The sequence below is a fragment of the Cavia porcellus genome, unplaced genomic scaffold (genome assembly GCF_034190915.1).
Source record: "Cavia porcellus strain 051 isolate PalLab524CR breed Dunkin Hartley unplaced genomic scaffold, mCavPor4.1 scaffold_15, whole genome shotgun sequence".
Lineage (NCBI taxonomy): Eukaryota > Metazoa > Chordata > Mammalia > Rodentia > Caviidae > Cavia > Cavia porcellus.
In genome coordinates this window covers 8,436,764-8,460,870 of record NW_026947498.1, presented here as the reverse complement: position 1 = coordinate 8,460,870, position 24,107 = coordinate 8,436,764, and the positions used below count along the sequence as shown (strand labels likewise).

The 24,107-nt window shown below is 57.3% G+C and overlaps 1 protein-coding gene across 1 annotated transcript in view; it reads left to right on the top strand.

Annotated features, from left to right (window-relative positions):
* Positions 1–24,107, top strand: part of Umodl1 (uromodulin like 1) — a 44,065-nt gene that overhangs the window by 8,338 nt on the left and 11,620 nt on the right. The window contains exons 4-14 of the mRNA XM_063225322.1: positions 1,275–1,282; positions 1,846–1,956; positions 3,898–4,084; positions 5,016–5,153; positions 10,088–10,342; positions 13,428–13,540; positions 13,997–14,216; positions 17,644–17,781; positions 18,821–19,378; positions 20,762–21,019; positions 22,332–22,444. Coding sequence (XP_063081392.1) covers positions 1,275–1,282; positions 1,846–1,956; positions 3,898–4,084; positions 5,016–5,153; positions 10,088–10,342; positions 13,428–13,540; positions 13,997–14,216; positions 17,644–17,781; positions 18,821–19,378; positions 20,762–21,019; positions 22,332–22,444 — 2,099 coding nt within the window. The remainder of the gene's footprint in view (positions 1–1,274; positions 1,283–1,845; positions 1,957–3,897; positions 4,085–5,015; positions 5,154–10,087; positions 10,343–13,427; positions 13,541–13,996; positions 14,217–17,643; positions 17,782–18,820; positions 19,379–20,761; positions 21,020–22,331; positions 22,445–24,107) is intronic.

Genomic DNA, 24,107 nt, shown 5'->3' with positions numbered 1-24,107 from the left:
ACCTGTTTGTCCCCAGATGTCGTGCTTGGAGCCCCACAGGAGGCTGCCCTGGGGTGGGAGACCCTCCTGGTAGGCAGAGAATATAGTGACCTGATGTCCCAGGTCACCTTGGGAACAGCAGTGGGCTCTCGGGTAGCCACGTCCTCGGGGGCCAGGTGGCTACTCTGCAGGCATCTCAGACCCTGGCATTCTCCCCACAAGCCCCACAGGCAAATGCTGGCCAGCCTGGCATGCGTGTCCAATGGCTGGAAGGTTCTCCTGACTGGGCACTGGGCAATGGTCAGACGAGGAGATGTGGAGCACAAATGCCAGGGCTGCTCGGAACATACAGAGAAGGCGTCAAATGGAAACGTGTCAGAGTAAAAGACGGAGAGCTGCCGAGTCCCGCACCACCCTGCCCTCACTTCCTGGGCACTCGGCCTGTCATCCTGGCTGCCTTCCGCAGCAGCTCAGCAGTGCTCTCTCCTGAGGGTCTTTACAAAGCGTGACCACAGCCGCGGTCAGTGCTGCTGCCCATGCCATCTGAAAGGAAAGCAAAGCGCTAGGACAACGCAATTAAGACCCTGGGGAGAGAGGACTCCAGAGCTGCTGCAGAAAGTGGCCGGGAGGTGGGAGGAGTGTGTGAGGCAAGAAGCATTTGTAGAGGATTAAGGGCAGCAGCCTTTAACCGGGAGGCACTCTTAGGGTTAAGCACTCCACACCCTTTCGATCAGACCCCACATACGTACACGTCACCTGTGACACATAAGGTCATGCTGGTACCCTGTATCTCATAAAGAACAGTCGAAATGAACCCATAGTACTGTGAACTTCTGCTCCAGCGTGCAGCTAGCTCCCCACATCCATGGGTTGCATGTGAACGCTTCACCATTTTACAGTAAGGCTCTCGAACCTGGGTAGATTCTGACATCCCTGGAGAGTTCTAGAATCTGTTCACTAGAGACACCGTAAAACTACACACACGCTTATTGCATGCGCTGTATACAGGTCTGCCAAATGGTGTATGCACACCTCAGGAAAAGAAAACACGTAACCATTTTAATACTATGCTTGCTGAGACGGCATGAGATTCCCACAAGTTACCTTCGGGCTCTGCAGTCGCGAGGAGCCCACGGTGGTGCCCATTCGCCCAGACGTTTCTTAATGCGGGAGCTGCTGCTTGGGTCACCTGGTCACTGCGGCTGCTGCACGTGTGGCTCAGTTTCTTCCCAAAGACCAGCAGCATAGCGGGTTTTCCGTGGTACATGATGCACCCTAGGAGGCCGCAGGGATAGCACCGTCTGTGGAAACACAGCCTGCTTTTTTCTTTTCCTGAAATGTGTGTACATTTTTTGGGTGGACTCCGTGGTATTACTATGCTCTAGTCTAATAGGTAGTCAGAAAGTAACAGTATAAACAATACCAAGTATTTTACTGCTATGCCTGTCTATTGACCTGCATGTTATGAGACACAGTATCTAAATGTTTCCCATCATACTCTGCAGCCGGTACACACAAAATTCCGTTTCCTGGTATCTAGTATGGTACATAGTATACAATATGATGATAATAGTAGAAATGACAGGCTAGTGTATAGTGACCCTGGACATCCATGTCACATTCCATGGCAACAGGATTACAAGATGACTGACCTCTCGCTAGTCCAGGACTGTCCCCCATGTAGTCACAGACATCAAGGAGGGAGTGACCGCCGCCTTGGGGACCCTCCATTGCCCATTGTAAGGGTTTTATGGTTTCCTGGCTGCCAGGCTGGTTGCTCCCCGCACCTGAAGGCCCCTGGTGGCCCTGCTCTGCCCTAGTGGGCCCCTTTGTACTTTCCTTCCAGATGCAGGTGCTGTGGCCGAGGGGCGCCCGACGAGCTGGTACAATGTGACGGTGCGGGTGAAGATGGACTTCACGGACCTGAGCCGAGTGGACCCAGAGCTCCAGAACCACACGCGTCTGCTCTGTTCCCTGGTGCGTGCAAGGTGTTGTGTGCTCCTTCCCAGAAGCTTCCCCAGGGACCCCTAGTGTGGTGGGAGGGGGGCGTCCTGCGAGTGGGCCCCAGGCCCTGGCTCTGAACCAACACAGATGCTAGAAACACTCAGCTGGCCACATTCAGTGAGCACTGTGCCGCGGGAAGCTCAGGGACTCTGGGGCTGTGCTTGGTGCTGCCTCCGCCCTGCCACCAATTCCTAGAATCCTCACCCAGTCCCACACCAGGGAATTCCACTCCGTCCTGCACATGGCTGGGAGGGAGCCCCACAGCAGGCTGTCCACATGCTGCAGTCCTCCTGAGGGGTGCTCACAGGGTCAGCAGAGTCCCCCAGCTGCAACAGCCCCCAGGAACAAAGCTGACTGGCAGATAGCGCTGGTGAGGGAGGCTGCCCACACTGCTGGACGTGTGCCCCGATTTCCAGCCAGGATATCCCCAACATCAGCATCACCCTCAGATTTGGGACTCCTGGTGTAGCAGGGTTGTCGAAGCTGCCCCCTGGCCCTGGCACGGTCTGCCCTTGTGGGTCTGCTGCCTGCGCTCCACCTGCATGAGCTCAGTGAGTTCCTGGTCCTGAGCACGTCTGGGTGCTGGCCTCTGTGCAGGGACCTGGCTGCTGTTGGGCCCCCTGCCTGTGAGGCTACTCACAGCTCCCCTTTGCCCAGGAGCCTCACTAATTTCCTCCACCCTGAGCGATTTCTGTTCTTTCAGCTTGTTGAGGGGCTGCTCCATTGACCAGTGAGAACAGGGTTCTGGGATCTGATCCCAGTGTTGCCCTTCATCTGCTGTGTGATCTCGGGCTTGTGACCTAAGCTCTCTGTTCCTTAGACACTTCTTCCAGTAAATAGACATCATTGTGATTCTGCTGTCAGGATCCCCGTGACATGGTCCCCGTGAGGTGCTCACCAAGGCCCCTGACAGATCTGAGAGAGCTGAACACCACTGTCTCCTCCCGAGCCTTCTGTCCTGGGAGCGAGCTCACCCCGCAGGGTGCTGGCAGTGGCAGATGTGGTCTCCTGCATCCTCCTGGGGCTGGGGCTCCCACATGGCCTGGCAGATTTCTGCGCTGTCTTCCAAATCCTTATACTCTCTCCTTTGTTTCTCTGCAGAGGCCAGGGTAGCTTAGCAAAGTCTGCTTTGGTTCTGGACGTGTAGTTTCTACTGTGCCTGGCTTCCTGGGACTGAGGGCCAGGAAATCAGGTGGCAAGGAAGAATGGGTGACATGGGCACACTCTGACACTGCTCCTCCAGCTCTGGTTCCCGTTCCTCTGTCCACAGCTCCAAGGATCAGCCTGGGCTGCGTGGGTGGGTGGGGTCCTAAGGGTCCTGGAGGTGATGGCTGTACGAATGTCCTGCAGTCACCACCACAGTCACCAGTCCGGGCGAGTGGGAACAGACTGACCCACAGTGCTGGGGCTAGAAGGTCTGAAATCAAGGTACTGGCAGAGCTGGCTCCTTCTGGGGGCTCCAGGCCCCCCTCGGTGGCCTGGGACAGCCATGCTCCTTTGCATCTTCCCTCCCTTGGGTGTCTATCTCTCTGCCCGAGAATCCCCTTGTGTGTGAACACCAATCCTCCTGGATCCAGGCCACCCTAATGAGCTCATTTGGCTGCATCTGCCGCAAAACTATTTCCAAATAAGGGCACATTCTAGGATGCCAGGGGTCAGGGCTTTGGTGCACGAACTTTGCTCAGGGGTACGGTTTAGCCAACAATAGCTGAGGTTGCAAAGGCTTAGGTGACTTTGGCCTGCAGAACTCCTACACGGACGCTGGTGGACGTAACACCAGAGCTGCTCTTCCTGCAGAGTGACACAGTGTGCGCATGTGTGCGCCGTGGTCCCAGCTCCTCCAACCTCAGCCTCCTTGTCTGTCTGAGGTGGGCACCCTGCTGCTTATTTGATGCCCTCCTTCCACCTTCACAGGTGGCCAGTGCCCTGCAGCCACTGGACTCCAGTGTCCACTACTTGGACTCTGCCAGCGGGGGCCCCTCCTCCACAGTGTCAAGGCTGCTGCTGGGCCTGCCTCGGCCGCTGGTGGTGGTCAACGTCTCCACTGTGCTGGACGACATCCCGAGGCGCGTGTGCGAGGTGACCAGCATCCAGGTGCAAGGTTCGTCCTCCTTGGGATCTGCAACTGGGCCAGGCAGCCTGGGTGCTTATGGGCTCTGAGGCTGCCCAGGCCTGCATATGCTGAGGGAGGCCAAGCACAGGGCACGGGACCCTGGCTTGCACAGTCTCTGCCCGAGCACAGAGGCAGCCTCGTCCTGGGAAGAAACTACCCGGTTGCCTGTTGAGATTTTCTTCGGTCCCTGTCAGGGGTTGGCACCCATGTTCTGGCAAGTGCCTTGTGGGCCATGCAGCCCCCATGCCAATAGCTCAGCTCCACCTCTGCAGCATAAAGTGGCCACTGAGGCACAAGATCCAGCAGCTGGGGCTCTGAGCTGTGCCACCCCAGACAGGTGCAGCCCGCTGCTCTCAGCAGGTTTTGCTCTTGGTCTGTGACCTTGCAGGTCACACACAACGGTGCCAGGTGTGGAACAAGTTTCTGGGGCTGGCATTTGCCTTCCTCCAAGAGCTAGAGACCAAGCCAGGTCTTTGGAGGAGTTCAGGGAAGAGCACGTCTTGCCCTGTTTGACTGTGCCTTCAACGGGTGGTCAGGGGACCCCAGGGGCTGGGATCCTGTTACAGGCTGTGGCTTTGGAGGACTCCGTCCATCTCCCCTGCAGGAGGTGGGGACGCTGCAGGAAGAAAAGTGATCCTGGGTAGAGAGCTGAGTATCATGACTTTGGGCCCGGAGAAGGGGCTGGGCTGGGCGGCTGACACAGCCACTTGTTTGCACCTGCACTAAGATGCAACCTTTGGGTGGTCTCGCCGTGCTTCCCTCACCCTGGACGCAGAGCGGCTACATCTGAGGTTGTGCTTTGGGATTCATCCTTGGGTCTCATGGCCATGCAGATCCCCAGGGGCCCTGGGTGATTTGCTCAGTCCTGGTCGAGGACAAGGGACGGGTTGGGGAGTCTCATCAGCCTCTTCTTCCACAGATGTGGATGAGTGTGCCCACCGCGCACTGCATGCCTGCTCCATGGGGCAGCAGTGTCTGAATCTGGAAGGCTCCTACCGGTGCGTCAGTGCCGAGGACCCAACCTCGTCTCCCCAGCCACTGAACCACACGGGTGAAGGTAATGCTGGGCTCTGGACTGGTGGGATGGCCTGGGGGTCCTTCCTAGGCCTGATCTCAGGGTAACTGAGACTTCTTCCTCTTCCAACAAGGACCGCTGGCTCCTGTTCAGTGTGGGTGCTGGGTTCTCTGGGCTGCACGGGGCTCCTGGCCAGCCCCCCTTGTGTAGAGCTTTGGTGTATTTGGTGCCCAGAGCCAGGTGCTGGGGACAGATGCATGTGAGTAAGCCAGATGGCTCTCTGGCCACCTGAGGCCTGTTTCGAGATGGCCTTGTCCTCTTTGGTGGTGCAGGGATGACAGGGACACATTCCTGTTTATGCTGCACCCTCTGTGTCAAGGGAAGCCTCCAGGAAGCAACCTGGCACCTGTGATGGTGCTTTTCAGCCGTGGTACAGTGGTGCCCTCAGCTGTTTCCTGTGGGCTCCTGCCCACTGCAGTTGGGACACTGCTGTGACTGTGCCAGCTGTCACATCAGAGTATGGATTAGAGAATGCCCAGGGTGACCCCACGTGAGATTGGTCTCTTTTCCCTCTAAAGGGACTCCAAAGGAAGGGGTTCACATCTCTGCTCACTGCCAAGGGCCCCCCACATTCCGAGACAGGCATGGCAGGGGGCGTTCGTCACTGCATAATGTTGCTGTGTGTCTGTCCCGACCTACATGACAGGGCTACACCCAGCTAAGCCCCTGGGCTTGGTGGCACAGGCACCCAAGCACATGTGGCCACCGTTGACTAAGGTATCGTCATGCAAAGCCTGACTATGTCCTGGAACAATGCATGAGGAAGGACTATGCCCGCTGAGAGAGGGCTCTCCAGGGCTAGGAGGAAAATAAAAGGCAGCCAGCAACTCAGCCCTGGCCCCGGACTGAGTCTGCACCATGGCGGCTTGCGCCTGGAGGGCCTGCCCGGGCTGCACACTCCTTCCGCACACACCCCCAGAGTCCCTCAAGGGCCTGCCGCCCCCCACAGCCTCCACAGTCTGCAGACTCCGGGGCGAAGATCTGTGTGCTTGGGAACACAGATTGGCTCCGTCATTTTTGGCTTCATCAGAGCTCTGACAGAATATTAGGCTTGGTCCCTAGGGGCCAAGGTTGCCAGCCCATCTCAGCCCGGCGCCCCAGCACCATGAGATGCAAACCCCTCCCAGGTCGAGGGCTGCAAGCTGGGCCGCTGGCATGCACAGGGCAGCCATACAGGGCCTGGCCACACTTCCAATGGCACCAACAGCCAGAGCCGGCTTCCAGAAGGGAGGGAGGCTCAGTGAATTCCGATCACAGGCTGCGGAGGGGGCAGCATGTGTTTTAAATTGAGACGCGGGTAGAAATGAGCAATGCTCTGGATTGAATACCTCAGAGGGACAGGCTCTTGGAAAATACAGCGCAAACTGGAGATATTTTTCCTGTGAAGTTAGTCACCTAATTAAAGCTACACAGGCAGCGAGATCCTCGAACAGCTCAGAAATGCGAAGTAACACTTTGGCCTATGCGCCTCACACTGCAGGACGTGGATGGCTCTGGGGACTGCGCCATCCCTGATGCGACTCTGCACCCAGCTGAAGGCTGCAGCTTTGCAGCTCTTCGAGGAGAGGCGTCCTGGGGCCTGGCAGTGCTGGGTGCCAACCTGTGGAGCCAGGGATTCCCCCACGTCCATGCCCTCGCTGTGACAGTTTCCCATGAGAGTCTAGGTGGGTCAAGCTTCACTGACTGTCAGGTCCCGGACTCTCTGCCGCCCAGGGCAGTGTCAGGCAGGCCTGGGGAAAGAAGACGAGAGCCACGGTCACGGGAGAGGCAGTGCCCAGCTCGAGCCTGCCCACGGGAGACAGGTCAGGGCCGCCGGGGGAGACACGAGCCACAGAGGCAAAGGCTCCCATGTGCTCCACCCCAAGAATCCAAGGGCCTGGGGCTGGGGTTCCCACACACAGGATTGGGTGTGTCCGGGAGGCAGAGGCAGGGGACTGCAGGACCAAGGCAACTTTGCATCTTAGCCAGACCCTGTCTTAAAATTTAAAAAAAGGAAAGATCTGGGGAGGCAGCTCAGGGGGAGACCCTGGGTTCAGTCCTCGACACAGTCTCTCTCTCTCTCTCAATTTCTCTCTCTCTTTCACATACACACACACACACACACACACACGCACCCCTCACGCCTGTCCTACAGAACAAAATTAGCCCGAATGTGGCAGAAGGGACTCGGTTTCTCAGCAGTACACATGGAACCCTCCCAGAGCTGTTCTGCTGAGCCATGAGGTGGCTGGCTGGAGACGTAAGACTTGGCAGAGGCTGGAGCGTCCCGTGGCCGCTGTGACAAAGCACCACCAGCCCTTGGCTCACACAGCAGAAACGTCAGCAGGGATCACGGGCCGTGCACGCCAAGGCTCCAGCAGGGCTGTGTTGTCTTCGTTCCTGCCTCTGCCTTTGGCGGCTGCCAGCGGCCCTTGGCTTGTGGCCCCTTCTCTGTCTCCAAAGCCAGCTTCTAGGCTCTCTGCACTCTTGGTCACAGAGCCTCCTCTCCCATGTGTGTCCCAGGTTCCCTCTGCCACTCTTTGATAAGGACACTTGGGATTGTATGTGGGCCACTGTAGACTGCCCAGGACGACCTTCCAATCTCAAGATCCTTGACTTGATCACACCTTTTCACAAATAAGAGTCCCAGAGATGAGGACCTGTTATCTCTGGAAGTCACTATGCAGACTCATGGCAGCAGGGTGGCTGAAGAGTAAAGCAAATGAACTTGTCTTGAGTTGTTAGACAACTTTGCCAGCTATGACCAGGCCTTTCCAGGCCTTGGTTTCATTTTCTGTAAAATGGGATCATGGTAGGATTAGTGCACCTGGCTTGTGCAGCCCAAGACAGCAGTGGCTGTGACTTTGTTGCCCACATCCTTGTGGACTGCTGCTCAGTCTGGCACTTGAGGGGCCGCACTCACCCCACTTCCCTGTTTCTAGAGTCTCCTGCCACCCTTCTTCTTCTACCAAGGTGGATTCAAACCCCCCGAGTCTCGTCTTCGTGGCACAGAAGCAGAACTGTTGGAGCTTTCAGAAGCTGTATATTTTGGTTTTAGAAAAAGGGTCTCTCTGTGTAGCTCAGTCTGGCCATGAGCTGACTGCGTAGCCCAGGCTGGCTTCAAACTCACAGCGATCCTCGTGCCTCAGCCTCCTGAGGGCTGGAGTGTGTGCCGTCTTGCCCAACTTCAGCAGAGTCTTGGAAGAGATGTCTCAGGCTTTCCTCCTTTCTGAGGGCCACATAAGCCACCCAGGCCAGAGGGAAGCTGCCTGGCCATGAGAAGGCCCGGCTTCTGATCCCAGGGTCCCTGTGGAGTTGGAGTGAGGCCCCGTGTCCAGGCAGTCTCTCAGCTGGAACCCTTTCTACTTTCCTTGTTGCAGAGAAAAATATCACAAAGAGTGAACAGCTGTGTCTGTGCCTATTTCTATGACATGCGGGAAAATATAGGACTGAGGGAAATCAGGTCTTTGTACTTCCCATGCCACTGAGGCAGGGCGTGTGGGCTTCCAGAAAGTTATCCCATCTGCTCTGAGGGGGCCTGCAAGGCTCACCATGGGAAACACATGCTCAGGAGCCTGAAGAAGACAGCTCGGCACCTGGTCAGCAGAGGACACGGCAGGCTGTGTGAGCTGCAGGACTGCAATTGGGCACGGGGCCCAATTCTGAGCCTCCTGGTAGCCAAGGCTAAAAGGGAACGTGCTGCACCGATTTGCTGTGGTCGTTTGTCTGTCCTGGTTTTTCCCGTGAAGTATACCCACGTGCTTGGAAAGATAGCGTTTTCACTGTACTAGAAAGCGTGTATCCTAGGATCCCTGGCAGGAAGGCCTTTGGGAGACCACACAGTTTGAAACTATTTATTCTTTACTGAGATTTTATAGAAGATATTTTTAAAGTTCCTTGTTGCTTTTTTTCTTTTCATTTTTGTAGCACCATGACTCTGATACACATTTTGGTGCCTTGACAGAACCGCCTGCTTTTCTGTGTGTGATTTCTGCTCCTGTACGCCTGCTGGGAGCGTGAATTCTCACCCAAAATAGTTTTCACTCTAGCGACTCCCAGAACAGAGGGTGGACAAGGCTGAGAACCGCACTTGGATAGTTTTTCCTGTGAGACAGGCGTCACTGTGCAACCCGGGCCCCCGAGATTCCCCACCCCAGCCTCTGAGTGCCACCAGGGCCAGCCACAGCTTGCTGTTGACCAGAGAGCACATGAGGGCCCCTCAGGAGACCCAGCCTGGCCCCCAGGCCTCTTCCGTTGGGGCCATTAGTGTGGTGTTCAGTCAGCGAGCAGCCAGTGTGGTGACAGTGACCAAGCAGGGGTGCAGACCGGCAGCCTGACCCTGTAGGGGCTGCCCCTGGGGACAGTGTGTGTGATGATGCCGTGGTCAGTCCCCAAGAGGGCACTGACATCCTGGTAACCACACAGCACCCATGGGGTGCGGCTCTGCGTGGTACAAACCTCGGCAGGTGTGGGGGTCAGCTCCACGCCAGCCTGGCTCCAGAGAGGCTAGGAGTCCGGATCGGGCTTGGCTTTGTTTTCTCCTTCCATCACCAACACTCTCATCTCACGGCAGCCCGGAGCTGCTTTCCAAAGGGGGTTTCCAGAAAAGAGGGCTGAGTTTGGTCAAACTAGGGGTTTGATCCTTTTTTTAAATTTTTTTGAGACAGGGTCTCACTGTGTAGTTCAGCTTGTCCTTGAGCTCACTTTGTAGCTCAGGCTGGCCTTGAACTTGCAGCGATCCTCCTGCCTCAGCCTCCTGAGAGCTGGGATTACAGGGGTGTGTTATTACGCCCGGCTGTGCTTTGATTCTTAATCATGAAGATGTGAGTTTTGCCCTTCATGAAGATGTGAGTTTTGCCCTATGCTGGTCACTGTGGGTGACAAGCCAGGCTTCTGGTGAGGACGCCACCACAGCATCCTCTTCTCTGCTCCCCCAGACTGTCCTCCCATCCTGGACCATGTGGCCCTCAATGTTACCAGTAGCAGCTTCCAGGTGTCCTGGAGTGTGGATCCTCCCCGGAGCCGTGATTTCCACGTGCAGGTATTCCGGGGTGAGCAGCTGCTCCAGAGCGCCTGGACCAGTGGCCTGGCCCTGCAGGTGTCAGGCCTGGATGCTGGGGAGCTGTATGTGGTGAGGACCAGCTACCAGGGCTGCAGTGCCAACATCTCCACCATGCTGACCGTCAAGACAGGTAAGTTTCATCGGAAACGGTCACCTCTGAGATTGTGCTTCTGCCCTCGGTCTCCGGACCCAGTGCATCATTCCTGTGACTAGGATGGCAGAGTTGGCTGTCCACAGCACACTCTCTACCCTGGGGGCATCCCACGCATGGCCTCTCGTGGCCTTGGTGTCCTTGTGTCTCTTGCCTGGGGTTCACTGTGACATCAGTGGTGATAGCCCACAGGCTGTCCAGGGCCTGTCTCCCCATCATCCGAAGCACATATGGGGTGTGGTCAAAAATGCAAATGCTTAAATTCTTAAAAAGGATCGAGGTGAAAACACACTGCCACGAATCCACCTCAAACACTCCCCCTCTGCACACTCAGCCTGTGGTCCTGGATGCTTCCTGCAGCAACTCGGGAGTCCTCTCTCCTGAGGGGCTTAACTCAGGCTGCCCTGGCTGCCTCCATGTCCTGAATGTATTTAAAGTGTTTCCTCTCATGGTCACTTTGACTTGGGGTGGAGCCAGGAACCACAGGGTGCCAGGTCCAGTGACCGAGGAGGATGAGGACGCGGCGTCAGGATCTCACGAGCTGCCTTCTTGCTGACTGGTGCTGGGCAGCAGCCTTCACCGTGTTTTTGATCACACCTTATAAAGACCCTCATGGACACACAAAGCCCTCGATTTAGTTCTGGTTTCCCAGGGTCTCACCTTACTGTCTGGGGACAAGGGGAAGGGACTCTTTTTTCCCCTGGGGGACATGAGGCCAGAGAAGGAGTCCCTGACTTGAAAATCATCCTGTGAGCTGATGGCCCTGTTATATGCCCCACCCCCTGCGCCCCCCCCCCCCCCCCCCGGCAAGGGCAACACACTCCTTCCCAGCTCACCCTGCTGCCCTCTCTATGGGGACGCATAATGGGGACCTGCAGCCTCCGTCCCCCACCCTGCACCCCACACCCTCGGGAGGGCGCCTGCAGCCCCCGCCGGAGAGGGGTGAGTCAGCTGGTCTGTGATCAGCCTTGATTTCCTTTCCTTCTCTGCGTTGCGAAGCTACCTTTGGTCAGGAGGCCCTGTGGGCGCTCTGTGCCCTTTAAAAGGCTTTTCCAATCTGACCTCGTGGCTCTTGTGCCACTAGGTGGTGGGGGTGACCGCTGCAGCCCTCACCAGCGCCTCACGGGGAGCCAAGGGCACAGGTGGTGCTGGGCGTCCCGGGGCCCAGTGACTGAGCCTGCGACCCTGACTGATCCAGGCTATGTGGTCCTGATCTCCCACTGAGACGGGGTCTGGGGTCCCAGCCCGGGGCAGGCAGCAGGCGGCAGGCAGGCGGCAGACAGCGACCTGCTTCCAGGCATCCCTTCCTGGGCTTCCCGGGCCTGCTTTGAAATGCGAAGTGGAGCTTGCCATGACTCCTGTTTTGTCTCCGAAACCGGCTTTGTTAGTCCGTGTGGGCAGCATGCGGTGTCTCCGTTCCCCCATGGAACTGGTGTGTGGACGGCATGCCTTCCCCTCCTGTCCCAAACCCTCCACCAACTCTCGGTCCATCTCCATCTGAGGAAGATCCGTCTCCCTGCTTCCCATGAGCTGTCTTTTTACTTCACTCTTTATTTATGATCTGAGTTTCTCCTGTAAGAGGAATCATGCAGCGTGGCAGCATGACTGTCTCATCCACCTCACCTAGCCTGGTGCTCTCAAGGTGCCTCTGTTTCCCCACAGATGACTCCTTTGTGCTTCTTCGTGGCAGAGTAGGACTCCATGGTGTGTAACTACCACACTTCCTTTATCCCTCTACCTGCGATGGACCTCTAGGCCGCCTCCAAGATTGAGCTGCTATGAGCTGAGCTGCTGTGAGCCTGGGCACTGGCCTGCGGTGTCTTTTACTCTTTTGGAAAGTTACCCAGAAGGGAGTAGCTGGCTCCAATGGCGTTCTAGTCTTAGGCTTTTGAGGACTCACCCTGCTGAGTCCCCTCATGGCTGTACAATCCCTCTGGTGGAGTAGCAGGACCTCCCCACGCAACCCCTCCCGCATTTGCTATTAAGTCGTCTCTCGGTGGTGGCCATTCTTTCTGGGCTAAGGCGGAATCTCAGCGCTGCTGTAATGCACATTTCTGTAATGACCTGGGATGCTGAGCATTTCTTCTCCTGTTTACTGGCTTCTGCTTGCCCTTTTTCTATTGGGTCTTTTATTTTTGGGGGGTGGGGGTCTGATTTTTTGGAGTTTTTTTTCTGGATTCTGGATATCAGTCCTCTGTCAGGACCTAAGTTTTAAGTGGCTCTTATACAGCCTGCTGTTGTAATTGCTCTATGATTATCAGTTATGTTCGTCTCTTCCTCTGCCTAATGCATAACCTTTATCATGGATGTGTGTGCAGCAAAGCACAGTCCTGTAGATTTTGGGACTCTTTGTGGGTGCAGGTGTCCCCTGGGCATTCTAGGGGTCTCTCTTGGACTCAACCATGCTGGACCCTTGACCAGCAGGGCAGAACTCAAAAGCCCAAGCAGGGTCCAGCTGCTCACGGTCAGAGAAAGGGGGAATGAGCTGCTCCCTCCAGGTGCGGTGACTATCCTTTGCGATGAAAGTGACCGTGCTTCCCCAACCCTTCTGGAGTCTTCTCTGGCCTGGGAAAAAGTCACCTCGCTGGCAGGGATTGGTGAAGCAGGACTTTCAGAGCTGAACCCGGACAGCTCAGCCAAGATGGGACCAGTTACCCCCAGCACTGGGGAGGCCTTTGGGGGACCCAGGGTGAGGTCCTGGTGGCTGTGAACAGGGCAGAGGGGTGCGGCAGCCCCCCAGGTAAGAAGACTTGGGGGGTCTTGAACCCTTGTGTGTGTTTGAATTCTGGCTCCTCCTGGTGTGGACTTGACCCTCCATCCTCCTGTCCCCATCCTGGCCATGATCAGTGAGCGGTGGAAACAGCCTCAATCCACAATGCGTTCTTTTAAATTCCTTTATCAGATAATCGGCTTTACAGAGCCACTGGTGAGAGAGAGTATGCCTATTTAGTTACTTTGTGGTGTGGGGCTTGGAACCTAGGGCCTCACCTTAGTCACACCCCAGGCCAGGGGCAACTTGGGACCTTGGGGTCACCGCTCCTGTGTGCTCTTTTGTCTGCCCCAGATGCCCGGGTGTTCGAAGTCATCATAAGGATCACAAACCACAACCTGACGGAGCAGCTGCTGGACGGCGGCAGCGAGGAACGCCGGACCTTCTCTCGCCAGCTGCTGCGCGAGGTAACAGCAGGCGGGCCGGGCATGGTCACCCTTCCAGGCGCCCAGAGACGCAACACCACACAAAGGCCAGCTGCTGCCCTGGGGAGGAGGAGGCGACGGCACAGTTCTTTGTGCATCGGGGAAGTCGAGCCACAGTCGCATGGGGAGGTTGGCTTTTCCAGAGCACGTTCCCTGGTTTTCGCAGGGATCTGGGTGCCGGGCTCTGTCTGCGTGCTGTCTGGGGAAATACGGCCCAGTATGGAGAGGATAGCTACAAGCTGCCCCAGGGGCCGCTCCTTGGTGTCCCTCTCTCCATTACTCAGTTCCTAATCTCTGCCTCACTCACACACACACGGGGTCCCCTATTGCTAGTTTTTGGGGCACCCAATTGGGTGGTCTCCAGGACGATGGGAGTCCCACACCGGGGAAGGCGTCGCCGATGCCCTGTTCGAGTGCCTGTGGTTTCTTTCCGGCCAGGTTGAGAACTCCTTCCCGCCAGCAGTTTCTGAGCTGCACAGGATGGGGAAGCTGAGGCTGGAGATCACGTCGCTCCAGGCGGGAAGTGTGGTAGCAACCCTCCGAGTCATGGTGCTGGACCCTGAGTCCCCTGTGGGTGTCTCCACTTTGGCCCCCATGCTCCAGCTTCTGCGTGCAAGCACCATGTTCCAGATCGACCCCCAGGGGAGTCGAGTGCAAGGTGCGTGTGCCCCTGGGACCCTCCAGCTCAGATCACCTGAGCGGCTTGGAGATGGACTCCCTTTCATCCCAAGGGAAATACCCTAAAGGAGCTGCAAGCCCTGTCCTGCATCCTCCACTGAACCAGGGCCAGAGCTGGGGACCCACAGCTCACTCTCTGTTATGGAAAGAGTTGGGGCCCCCGGGGTGGTGCCGGGTGTTCAGGTGGGGTAGAGGACAGGGTTGCAGTTCCTATGACTGGGGTCCCAGCATCTCGGGTGGCTGTTAATTGCCCATGGTGGGGCCTTTACGGTGTCCTAGTCCACTTCCTGTCACCTTGCTGTAGATGCAGGAGGTACAGAGTAACAGAGACTTAGAAACAGAGAAAGCCACCAAGGGAGAGATCTAGACAGACAGCGATAGACACAGAGAGGGGCAGGACAGAGAGACGGAGAAGGGGACAGATGCAGGAGCAGAGAGAGGCAGAGAGCACCAGAGGTGAACACAGGCCTGGAGAGACAGAGTGGGACGGAGATGGAACAGTGGGACGCTTGCCTCTGTCCCAGGACATTGGGAGACCCCTAGTGGCCCTGGCAGGGGTCCAAGTGTGAGTGTGTGCTGACCGTCCCCAACAGTCACTTGTGCAGGAACTCAGGCAGCCTGCAGGTCTACTTCCGAGTGGCTCCTGGAAAAGCTCACCCAAGGACACTGCTCCTGGCGGCCTCAGGATGAAGGTGGCTCCACCCCTCATAGACCCTTGTCTGGCTGGGCTGTGGAGCTGGGGACCCCTTAGTGGGGATTTGCCTTTCAGCAGGTCCAGCCCTGCCTCACTCCCAGAACCTGATGGACCAGGGCCCAGGTAGTGCCAGGTCTGGATCTGGGGACTTAGGATCCAGGGCTGGGGGCAGCAGTGTCCCCAAAGATACACCCATCTACCTGCACCTCCGCTTGTGTCCTTCTCTAGGGTAAGGGTTTGCAGCCCTGTGTGAGGTTAGGATCTCACAATGGTGTCATCCTGTGGCTGAACTTGGGGTGCCTGAGCTGAACTCCAGCCCAGGATAACATCCCCACCTGGGACAGAATATCGGAAGAGCCCTTCCCATGGAGGTAGGAGGCCATGTGAAGTTGGAGAGCAGGGATGTGGCCATGAGCCCAGAAGCTGCCTGAGCTGTGGGTAGCCGGAGGAGGCAGGAAATATCACCTCAAGCCCACGGCCAGTGCAGCCCTGCCAGCACCTCGATCATGGGCTTCCAGCTGGAGGGAGAATTCGGATGTTGCTCCTGCTGGAGGAGGCCCTTACAATGCGTGCCCAGGTGCAGTGCTGCCGCAGGGAGCTGTCCCACCCTGGCCACCATGGGGCCTCCACTTGGTTTTGATGGGAGACCTGGCTGGGCCCCGACAGTTGTCTGACCCAGTGACCTTGGCTTCTCCATGCAGCAGAGCTGGCACAGTCACCACAGAGCACAGCCTCTGTGCAGTAGGCCAGAGCAGGGTAGCTGTGGGCACAGTCAGGGACTCCAGTGACTTGAGGGCCCTGCCTGCTGCAAGGGGTTTCTGTGTCCACAGCCCGACACGGAGCTTTGGGAGCCTTCTGGGGGAGCAGGTTGTCGTTACCTCATCTTTGCTCATCCCCTACTGGGATGTCCTGGGTGTGGGCTGCTAGGCTGTGCTCCTGCCCACTCTCGAGCTGTCTGGCCGGCCAGCAGTGTGCAGGGATGCCGGGCAGCTTCCTCTCATGTGCACCAGCACCGCCTTGCAGCGGGGAGCCCTGGCCTTGGCTGTGGTGCAAGGTGAAGGAAGCCTGTCTTGCCTTGCTCTGCACTCTGCTCCACGCTGGGCACCCTGCCCGGCCCTATACACGGACGCCTGCAGGAGGAGGTCAGGCAGCGCCCCAGAAAGGAGTCCTGAGGCAGCCTCGCTTGCAGACCACACAAAGCGGAACGGAGCGGAGCAGCCACGGCTGAGCGCTGTCCTTACAGGACGGAACAGGCCCTGTCTCAGCCTGAATCCAGTAGCTGAATCCACCTGCTGCGGGCTCAGCTACCTGTCAGTACCCGCAGGGACCACACGGTTCCTGCCCGACTGGCTTCCAGCAGAGCTGGCTCTGTTCAGAGCGCTCCCCAGCCAGCAGTCTCCACCCTGGGGTGACATCTCCTTCTGCTCTGTGGCCCAGCAGCTTCCCTGCAGGCAGTGACCCCCAGAAGCAAGCCTTGCAGCTTGAGATAGCTAGTCTTGTGTTGTCTTGTCTTTTGAGATAGGATTTCACTATGTAGTTCAGCAGTGTGGTCTAGAATTGACCTGGATCCTCCCGCCTCAGCCTCCTGAGTGTTGGGATTCCAGGTGTGCACCGTGATACCCGGTGAGATATCTATTCTTAAGGTTTCATTCATGGTTATTACTAGTTGCATGTCAAAATCCACAGGAGCATCTTGGAGCAGTGGAAGGATGGGGTGGTGGTTACCAGGGAGACCAGAAAGGATGGAGGAGGGTAAAGAGAAGGAAATGGAGAGCCCCAAGTGCCTCTGTTTTGAAATTGTGGCTGACCAGGACTTGGGTAGAGATAGGACTTGGGGGAAGGTAAGCAAGGACTCTGGGCTGTAAGGGTTGGGACTGCCTGGCACCCTTCTGGGTCCAGCTCAAGAGGGCAGGGGGCTTCCTGGGCCCAGGGGAGAAGGTGTGGTGCTCACCAGCTGTTCCCACCCAGACATCTGGGCGCTCTGAATTTAGACGTCCTGGAGGCTTCCCTGGACCCCAACACCCCAGTTCAGGTATTTTTCTGAACACTGAATTTTTTTTTTTTTTTTTTTTGTCTTTTTGAGACGGGGTCTCTATGCAGTACAGGCTGGCCTTGAGCTCACTTTGTAGCCTAGGCTGGTTTCAAATTTGCAACGATCCTCCTGGCTCAGCCTCCTGAGATCTGGGATTATAGGCATGAGCCACCACACCTGGCTCGCTGAACACTGAATATTAAGGAATGTCACAACATCAGAGGGAGACAAAATAAATGAGAGGAATGGGCCAGGTAGACTGACCCATGCTTGTAACCCCAGCATTCTGGGGGGCTGAGGCAGGAGGATCCCAAGTTCAAGCCCAGCCTGGGGAACTTGGTGATTTAGTGAGACCCTGTCTCCAAAGAAAACATAGAAAAGGGGCTAGGGATGGAGCTTGAAATAGGGGCCCTGAGTTCAATCCCCAGGACAGAAAGAAAGAGAGAGAGAGAGAGGGTGTCATCAGGGCAGGTTGTTCACGGGTGCCTGGTCACCATCTGGCTTCCTGGAGGGCTCGGTGTAAGCCTTGAGCCCGGGCTCTGGGTGTCATGGGTGTCACATGGGGTCCTATCCTTTGCAGGGCGGCCATCTGTGCTTCTCACCTCATTCCCCCGTCCAGCGCCCTTTCGTTTTCCAAGTGGCCAGGTCACCTTCTCACCACTGTCTGCCTTCTGCCTGCAGATCGGGATGAGTGTGCCCACGCCTCGGAGCATGACTGCTCGCCTGCCGCCCGCTGCGTCAACCTCGAGGGCTCCTACACCTGCCAGTGTCACACAGCCAGGGACGCCAGTCCCACCCGGCCAGGCCGGGCCTGTGAGGGTGTGTGTCCCCTGTCCTGTTCTGGGCTGGGCCAGGAGTGAGGGTGACTTCTCCACAGGGACAGCACTGTAGGCCCACAGAAATGCAAGAGACCATAGGAAGGTTCTGGTTTTCTTTTAAAATACTGATCATTGTGCTAAACACGTATAAAGACCCCAACTGGCTTTTCTCCGTCTCTACCCCAGTGCTGGTATAAAATTTAATGTTAGTGATGTTTAGAGGGCACAGCTGCCCACGGGAGCTATGGGCCTGCAGCCCAAGGAAGGGTGGAAGCCTAGGTGAACTCCAAAAGGGTCCTGAGACGGAGAGACTGTGCCCCAGTCCTGCCACATCTCTGCCCCAGGTCTTTTGGGGTCTACTCTATCAGTGGATTGGGCCTGGCAGGTTGCTGAGTGCAGAAGCAGGAAGAAGCCCCCTGCAGACTTTAGATGCTGTGATCGATTGGCCATGTCTGGCCCGGGTGCAGGCATGGGTGGAGTGAGCACTTGGTCCTGCTCCCATCCCCAGGCTGGTGGGAAGGAGCAGGAAGATGTCTCAGAGGAGAATCCTGGTCCTCAACCCCTCAAAGCACCTTCCAGCTTCCAATGTCCCTGCAATGAGCCTTTTTTTTTTTTTTTTTTTTTTTTTGATTCTCTGAATGCCCAGTAGCTGGTGAGAGAAATTAGCAGTGACTCCCACATGGAGTACAGATGTGGGGATTCATGCTGTTCCCCAGAGCCTCAAGGAGTGTTCTGAGGCCAGGGGAACCAAGCCCTGCCCACCTTCCTGCCCCCCCCCCCCGGGCCCCGCTCTCGGGTCTCAGCTTCCTCTTTATCAAATGAGGAGGTCCTCCTGCCTCTGCCTGCTGAGGGAGCCAGGAGACAGCAGACATGGCCTCATTCAACACCAACATATCAGCCATGTCCTCCTCGGGGTCCAGAGCGGGATGGGGCGCTCCCGTGGATGGCAGTGTCCCCTCCCTTCCTGACCATCTTGCCAGGGAGGGGCCAGGCCATTTGCTTGTTCACTGCTGGAGTCTGACAGTGGCTGTGTCTTGCAGGTGATGTGGTCAGCCCCACCGGACGTGGTCTGTCTGCAGCACTGGGGGTCACTGCCCTGGTCCTCACCACAAGAAACACAGCTCTTGTCCCAGAGCCCCCCACATTGTCACCCAACCCCAGGAACCTAGAATGTACCCCGACAGCAGCCCAGGTCCCCACCCCAGGGCCCCTACCCAAGAGAGGGGCTGATGGCACAGTTGGACAGCACAGGAATAGCGGGGGGCCCAGTGTAGCCCCGAGCCCAGGGGTGGCCAGTGAGATGCCCAGCCCAGCCTCCTCCCCCATGGCTCCTGGGCCGAGCCCTGGGTCCTCCTGGGGGACCACAGATGGCCCAGTGCACTCCCGTGGGCAGCTCCTGGGAAACATCACCACAGAACCACCCACCCTGCCAGCGCCCACCAGCAGCCCCACAGGTCACGTTGAATGGCACCCCAGCCTCCCCACGCAGGGGACACCTCTGCAGTCCACGACACTGTGGCAGGAGGACCCTGGGCCTTCTGCCTCCCAGGGCTCCCTGACGGTCCCCACCACTGTGGCTCTGGAGACCCCTGCCTGTGGTGAGTGGCCCCGGGGACCGGGATCCTGAAGGGAACTTTGTGGCTTGTGGGATCAGAGGTAGCCAAGCCCACAGATCTGGTGTGTCCTGGGCCAGCCTGACGGGCAGTGTGAGGCCCTGTGCAGAGCAGGTGGCTTCCCTGCTGGCATCCGGTCTGGTTAGGGAGAGAAGCCTGTCTCAGCCTTTCCTCCTGCCCTAAGGCACTTGTTTGGTAGCTGGTGGGGCAGAAGTAGGGGGAGGAGATACCAAGGTGCATGTGTTCCAAGGGCCCCGGAGCACCCCAAGTGTCGGGTACATCAGTAGTCCTACACCCCCATCCGTGCCCTACCACCCTGCTTTTCCCCTCCTGTCCTGCGCCAGTGTCCTGCAAATGACCTGTTTTCCCCGTGCTGTGCAGAGAGGGTTCAGCCTGCCCCAAACCCCTGGGCCGCCCCGGAGGCCAGCTGCAGCTCTGAGCAGCGCCAGCTTGCTGCCCGCGGTGTCCTCACTGTGTGTGCAGAGAGGCTCCATCCGACCCTCACCGCATGCAGCACTGTCCCCATCCGAGTGGCTCTCAGACCAGCACTGCCACCCACGCTGTCCTGTGAGGTCCACCATGTCAGGGGTGGACAGCTCAGCCAGGAAGCAGCCCAGATCCTGCAGAAGGGCTTTGGCACCTGGGGCCTTTAGGGCCATCGTAGCCATACTCAGAGACTGGGCCAAGCCAAGGGCCACCTCAGGGAAGGGCGCTGTCTGAGAAAGCCAGGACAGGGGCCTCTCGCAGGTGTGTGTGGCAGTGAGGGCCCTGACAGGCCATACTGAAAAGGCTGTATTGAGTGAGCTGTAGAGTTAATCAGCGGGCTTTCTGCACTAACGTCTGAGTCTACCAGGCCTTAATGACCTGCTTGCTGAGCCAGCGGCTGGCATGTAGAGCTCTCCATACCAGTGTTCCCAGTGACAGCCTGTGGTGGCCTGTGACCCTGTGTCTTTGAAGGAAGCACAGTAACATCCTGGCTGAGGACACCAACTTCCACTCAGAACTCCAGGGCCGTAGCGGCCACACTTAGAGCTGAAACGGCTCTCACGCAGCAGACGCACCTCTGGGAACGTCTCTGTTCCTGCTGCACAAGGCCTAGCTCCATTCCCTGCTGTGTGTCTCAGCTGTTCCTGCTTTCTCCTGATAGGATGGACCCCATAAACAGTGCCAGTTCAGAAAGCCTGGGTCTTAGCCACAAGAGCTCTGGCCTTCTCGGACCCCTGTGTGACGTAGTACTCTGTCCACCACCTTTTATCCCCTGCTGTGCAATTGCCCAGGGGGTTGGGGGACCAGCAGGCTCCTGGCAGGACCCTCCCAGGACCGTCCCTGGCTGCCCTCACTGTGGCCTGTCCTCCCTACTGCTCCCAGCCCCTGTCCCCATCAGGAAGGTCACGGTCTCCAACGTGACCAGCACCGGCTTCCACCTGATGTGGGAGGCAGATGTCACCCTGCGCCCCACCTTCCATCTCTCTGCCACCGCCCCGAAGGGCCCCGCCGTGGCCCTGGAGACCAGGGAGCACAATGCGAAGCTGTCAGGGCTGGAACCCGGCGTCTCCTACCTGGTGGAGCTCACAGCCAAGGCGTGTGGAGAGGAGGGTGCGGGGACGAGGCTGAAAGTGAGGACAGGTAAGGTGTGGGGGTGGGGGAGCTGCAGTGTCCCTGAGGGGGAAGCAAGGAGGAGATAGAGGAGATGGAGGAGAGGGGTTCGGTGGAGGGTAGACGCTACTGGGCTTCTGTTCTTCTGGCCCCTTTGCTCCTGCAGTGTGGACAGCAGGCCCAGGGCTCCCGAGGAGCAGCTGCCAGCAGGGATCGGGGCAGAGTGGCTTTGTCGTGGGCAGCAGATGCCCCTGTCCTGGTCCTTGTGGGTCTGTGGTTCAACAGCACTACCTGCATTTCTTGGGCCCCTCCATTCTCTACTGTCAGGGGGTGTGGCCTTCTACCAGACATAGGAGGGGGTCTACCAGACACAGGCTGGGCCCATCAGACACAGGAGGGGGTCCACCAGACATAGGAGGGGGTCCACCAGACACAGGCTGGGCCCATCAGACACAGGCAGGGAGGGTCCATCAGACACAGGAGGGGGTCCATCAGACACAGGCGGGGCCATCAGACAACAGGAGGGGGTCCACCAGACACAGGCTGGGCCCATCAGACACAGGCGGGGTCCACCAGACACAGAAAGAGGTCCACCAGACACAGGAGGGGGCCCACCAGACACACTCGGAGGTTCTGGTGCAGCAGATGGTCCACACATTGGTAGCAGTGATCTCAAGGCAGGGGTAGATTGTGGTTTGGATTAAGACCAAGTAAGAAGGTCTTGGGGGACCAACTCCAAGCCCCCAAGAGGAGGCCCTTGTGGCTCGCGCCCAACACCCTGACACAGAGTGGGTGCCCCATACCCCCTCTCCACCACTGTGGTGGACCCAGTGAGGCCGCAAGGCAGAGGCGCCTGTTCCCAGAGGCCTTGCTGGAGTGCAGAGCCACAAGGACACAGGTGCCAGAGCACACAGGACTCCCTGAGCCCGGGGAGGTTGCTGCAGAAGAGGAGCCGTGCAGCTCACCCTGGCACCGGGTCCTGGTGTGGACCCAAGTCCCAGTCATGCTGTGGCCCCAGCTTAGTGGTTTTATGGGCTTCTTTCACCTGCCATGGTGCTCTGGCCTGACACCGGGCCCTGGGTCCTGCCCCCTTGGAACGCAGGCCGTCAGGGGAGAGGAGACAGCTGAAGGCCCAGCTGGTTCTTCAGCCTCAGGAGGTGTCTACCTCTGCGCCAGGCCTGTGCTACAGCCTCTGGAGCCCGGGGGCGGCACTGGGGCACCGGTGTCCACCTTCCTAGAGTGTGGTCAGCCCCACATGCTGTTCTTCCTGCCAGTGTGGGCCGGCGGCTGGGAAGCCAAGGTGACACGCCTTTAATGAGTGTGTCCGTTCTCTACCCTGCAGCGGCCCAGAAGCTCAGTGGCAAAGTGAGGATCGCAAACGTCAGGTTCTCAGAGTCCTTCCGCAATGCCAGCAGCACGGAGTACCGGGCCTTCGTGGACCTGTTCTCCCGGACGGTGAGTCAGGCGGGCATCCCTGACCCTGGGGAGGTGAGGGATGGAGGGCAGCGCTTGGGCTCCTCGGTGCTGAAGGAGCCTGGGACTAAGCCCTGGTGCCTGGGACACGGCCACACCTGTCCCCTCTTCACCTGGAGCCGCACTGCTTCCTGTCCATTGCGGGAACCCCCTCCCGGAAGACTTTAAAAGCCGAGGTCTATTGCACGTGCCACAGAATCCATAGATTTATCATGTTGACAGCGTTGACCACAGTCAAATGGAAATGTTTCTGTTTTCCTAAAACCAAACACATGACCCACTAGTTACTGTCTCCCAAATCCAGGCAATTGCTGAGCTAATCGTTATCTTCATCTATTTCCTATTTTGGGGATTTATTTATTTTTTATTCAAAATAGATCATAATCATAGCAACAACAAAGACTCTAACATAGCCAAAGAATCCAAAAGCCTGCAGAGTGAGCTCACGCTGGCTGTTGGAGTCAAACCAGAAGCTGAGAGCAGAAATGATAGATTTTTCCTCGTTCTTTTCCCTGTTAACCTTTTCATGAAAGAGAAGCCATGAAATGTTCGAGGTTGTGGATCTGATTTCCTTAACCGAAAGGTCTCGGGGTGCTTTGGTTTTCCCATAAATACCCCAGGTTTACAGCCCAGTGAGGCTCGCATGTGCAAACACCACCCTCTCTTTAAACATTCCTCTGCCAGTGGACACAGAGGCCACTTTCAAGATTTAGCTCTTTGGGCTGAGACAGAAAGATCATTGCGAGTTCAAGACCAGCCTGGGCTACACACTAAGATCAAGGCCAGGCTGAACGGCACAGGGAGATCCCGTCTCAGAAAGACAAAAAAAAAAAAAAAAAAAGCTTTACATGTTTGAATTATGCTGCTATGAACACGGGTGTGCGTGGATCACTGTGGTGTGATGTTTTTAACTCTACCCCAGAGAGGAAGTTTTCACATTTCATAGGGTAATTCAGTGGCTTGGAGTCTGTTCCCTGGGCCACATGGCAATCATCACCATCTAACTCCAGACAATTTTCATCACCCCAAAGCGGAGCCCCCAGCCTGTCCCCTGATTCGCCCATGGGCATTGCCCTCTGCTCCCCATCTCCGTGGATTCACCCATTCTGGGTGCCCACAGTGACAGAGTCAGGCACTGGGTGATGGCGGGGTCTGGCTTCTTCCACTTGGTGTGAGCTCTCCAGGCTCACCCACGTGGCACACACTGGCTTTGCTCCCCTAGGGCTGGGCCACGGCCCATGGTCACATTTTTTCCTCCATGCATTCACTGATCTGGGTTGTGTCCACTTGTGTCTATTGTGAAGCACCCCACTAGGGCCTCCTTCCAAGCCGCTTTCCCACCTTCCCCGTCCTGCTTCCTAATAGGGGCTTCCTTGGTGTCCTCTGGGATGCGTGTCCTTATAGGCTAGTCAGGGCAGCAGCATCGATATCTTGTTGGAGGTTAGATTTTTTTTAAAGATATAGAGAATGAACTGGTCATAACACAATTGCCCTTGTTTTTATTAGTGGACTTTTTCAGTTTTTCTTAGCCTGAGTTGGGAGCTTTAAAACCCAGGCAGAGCAGGTTCTACAGCGCCATCTCATGGCAAGAGTGCAGATGCACAAGGGCCCAGTGGATTGGGGGGGGGGGGGACCCCACCAGCCT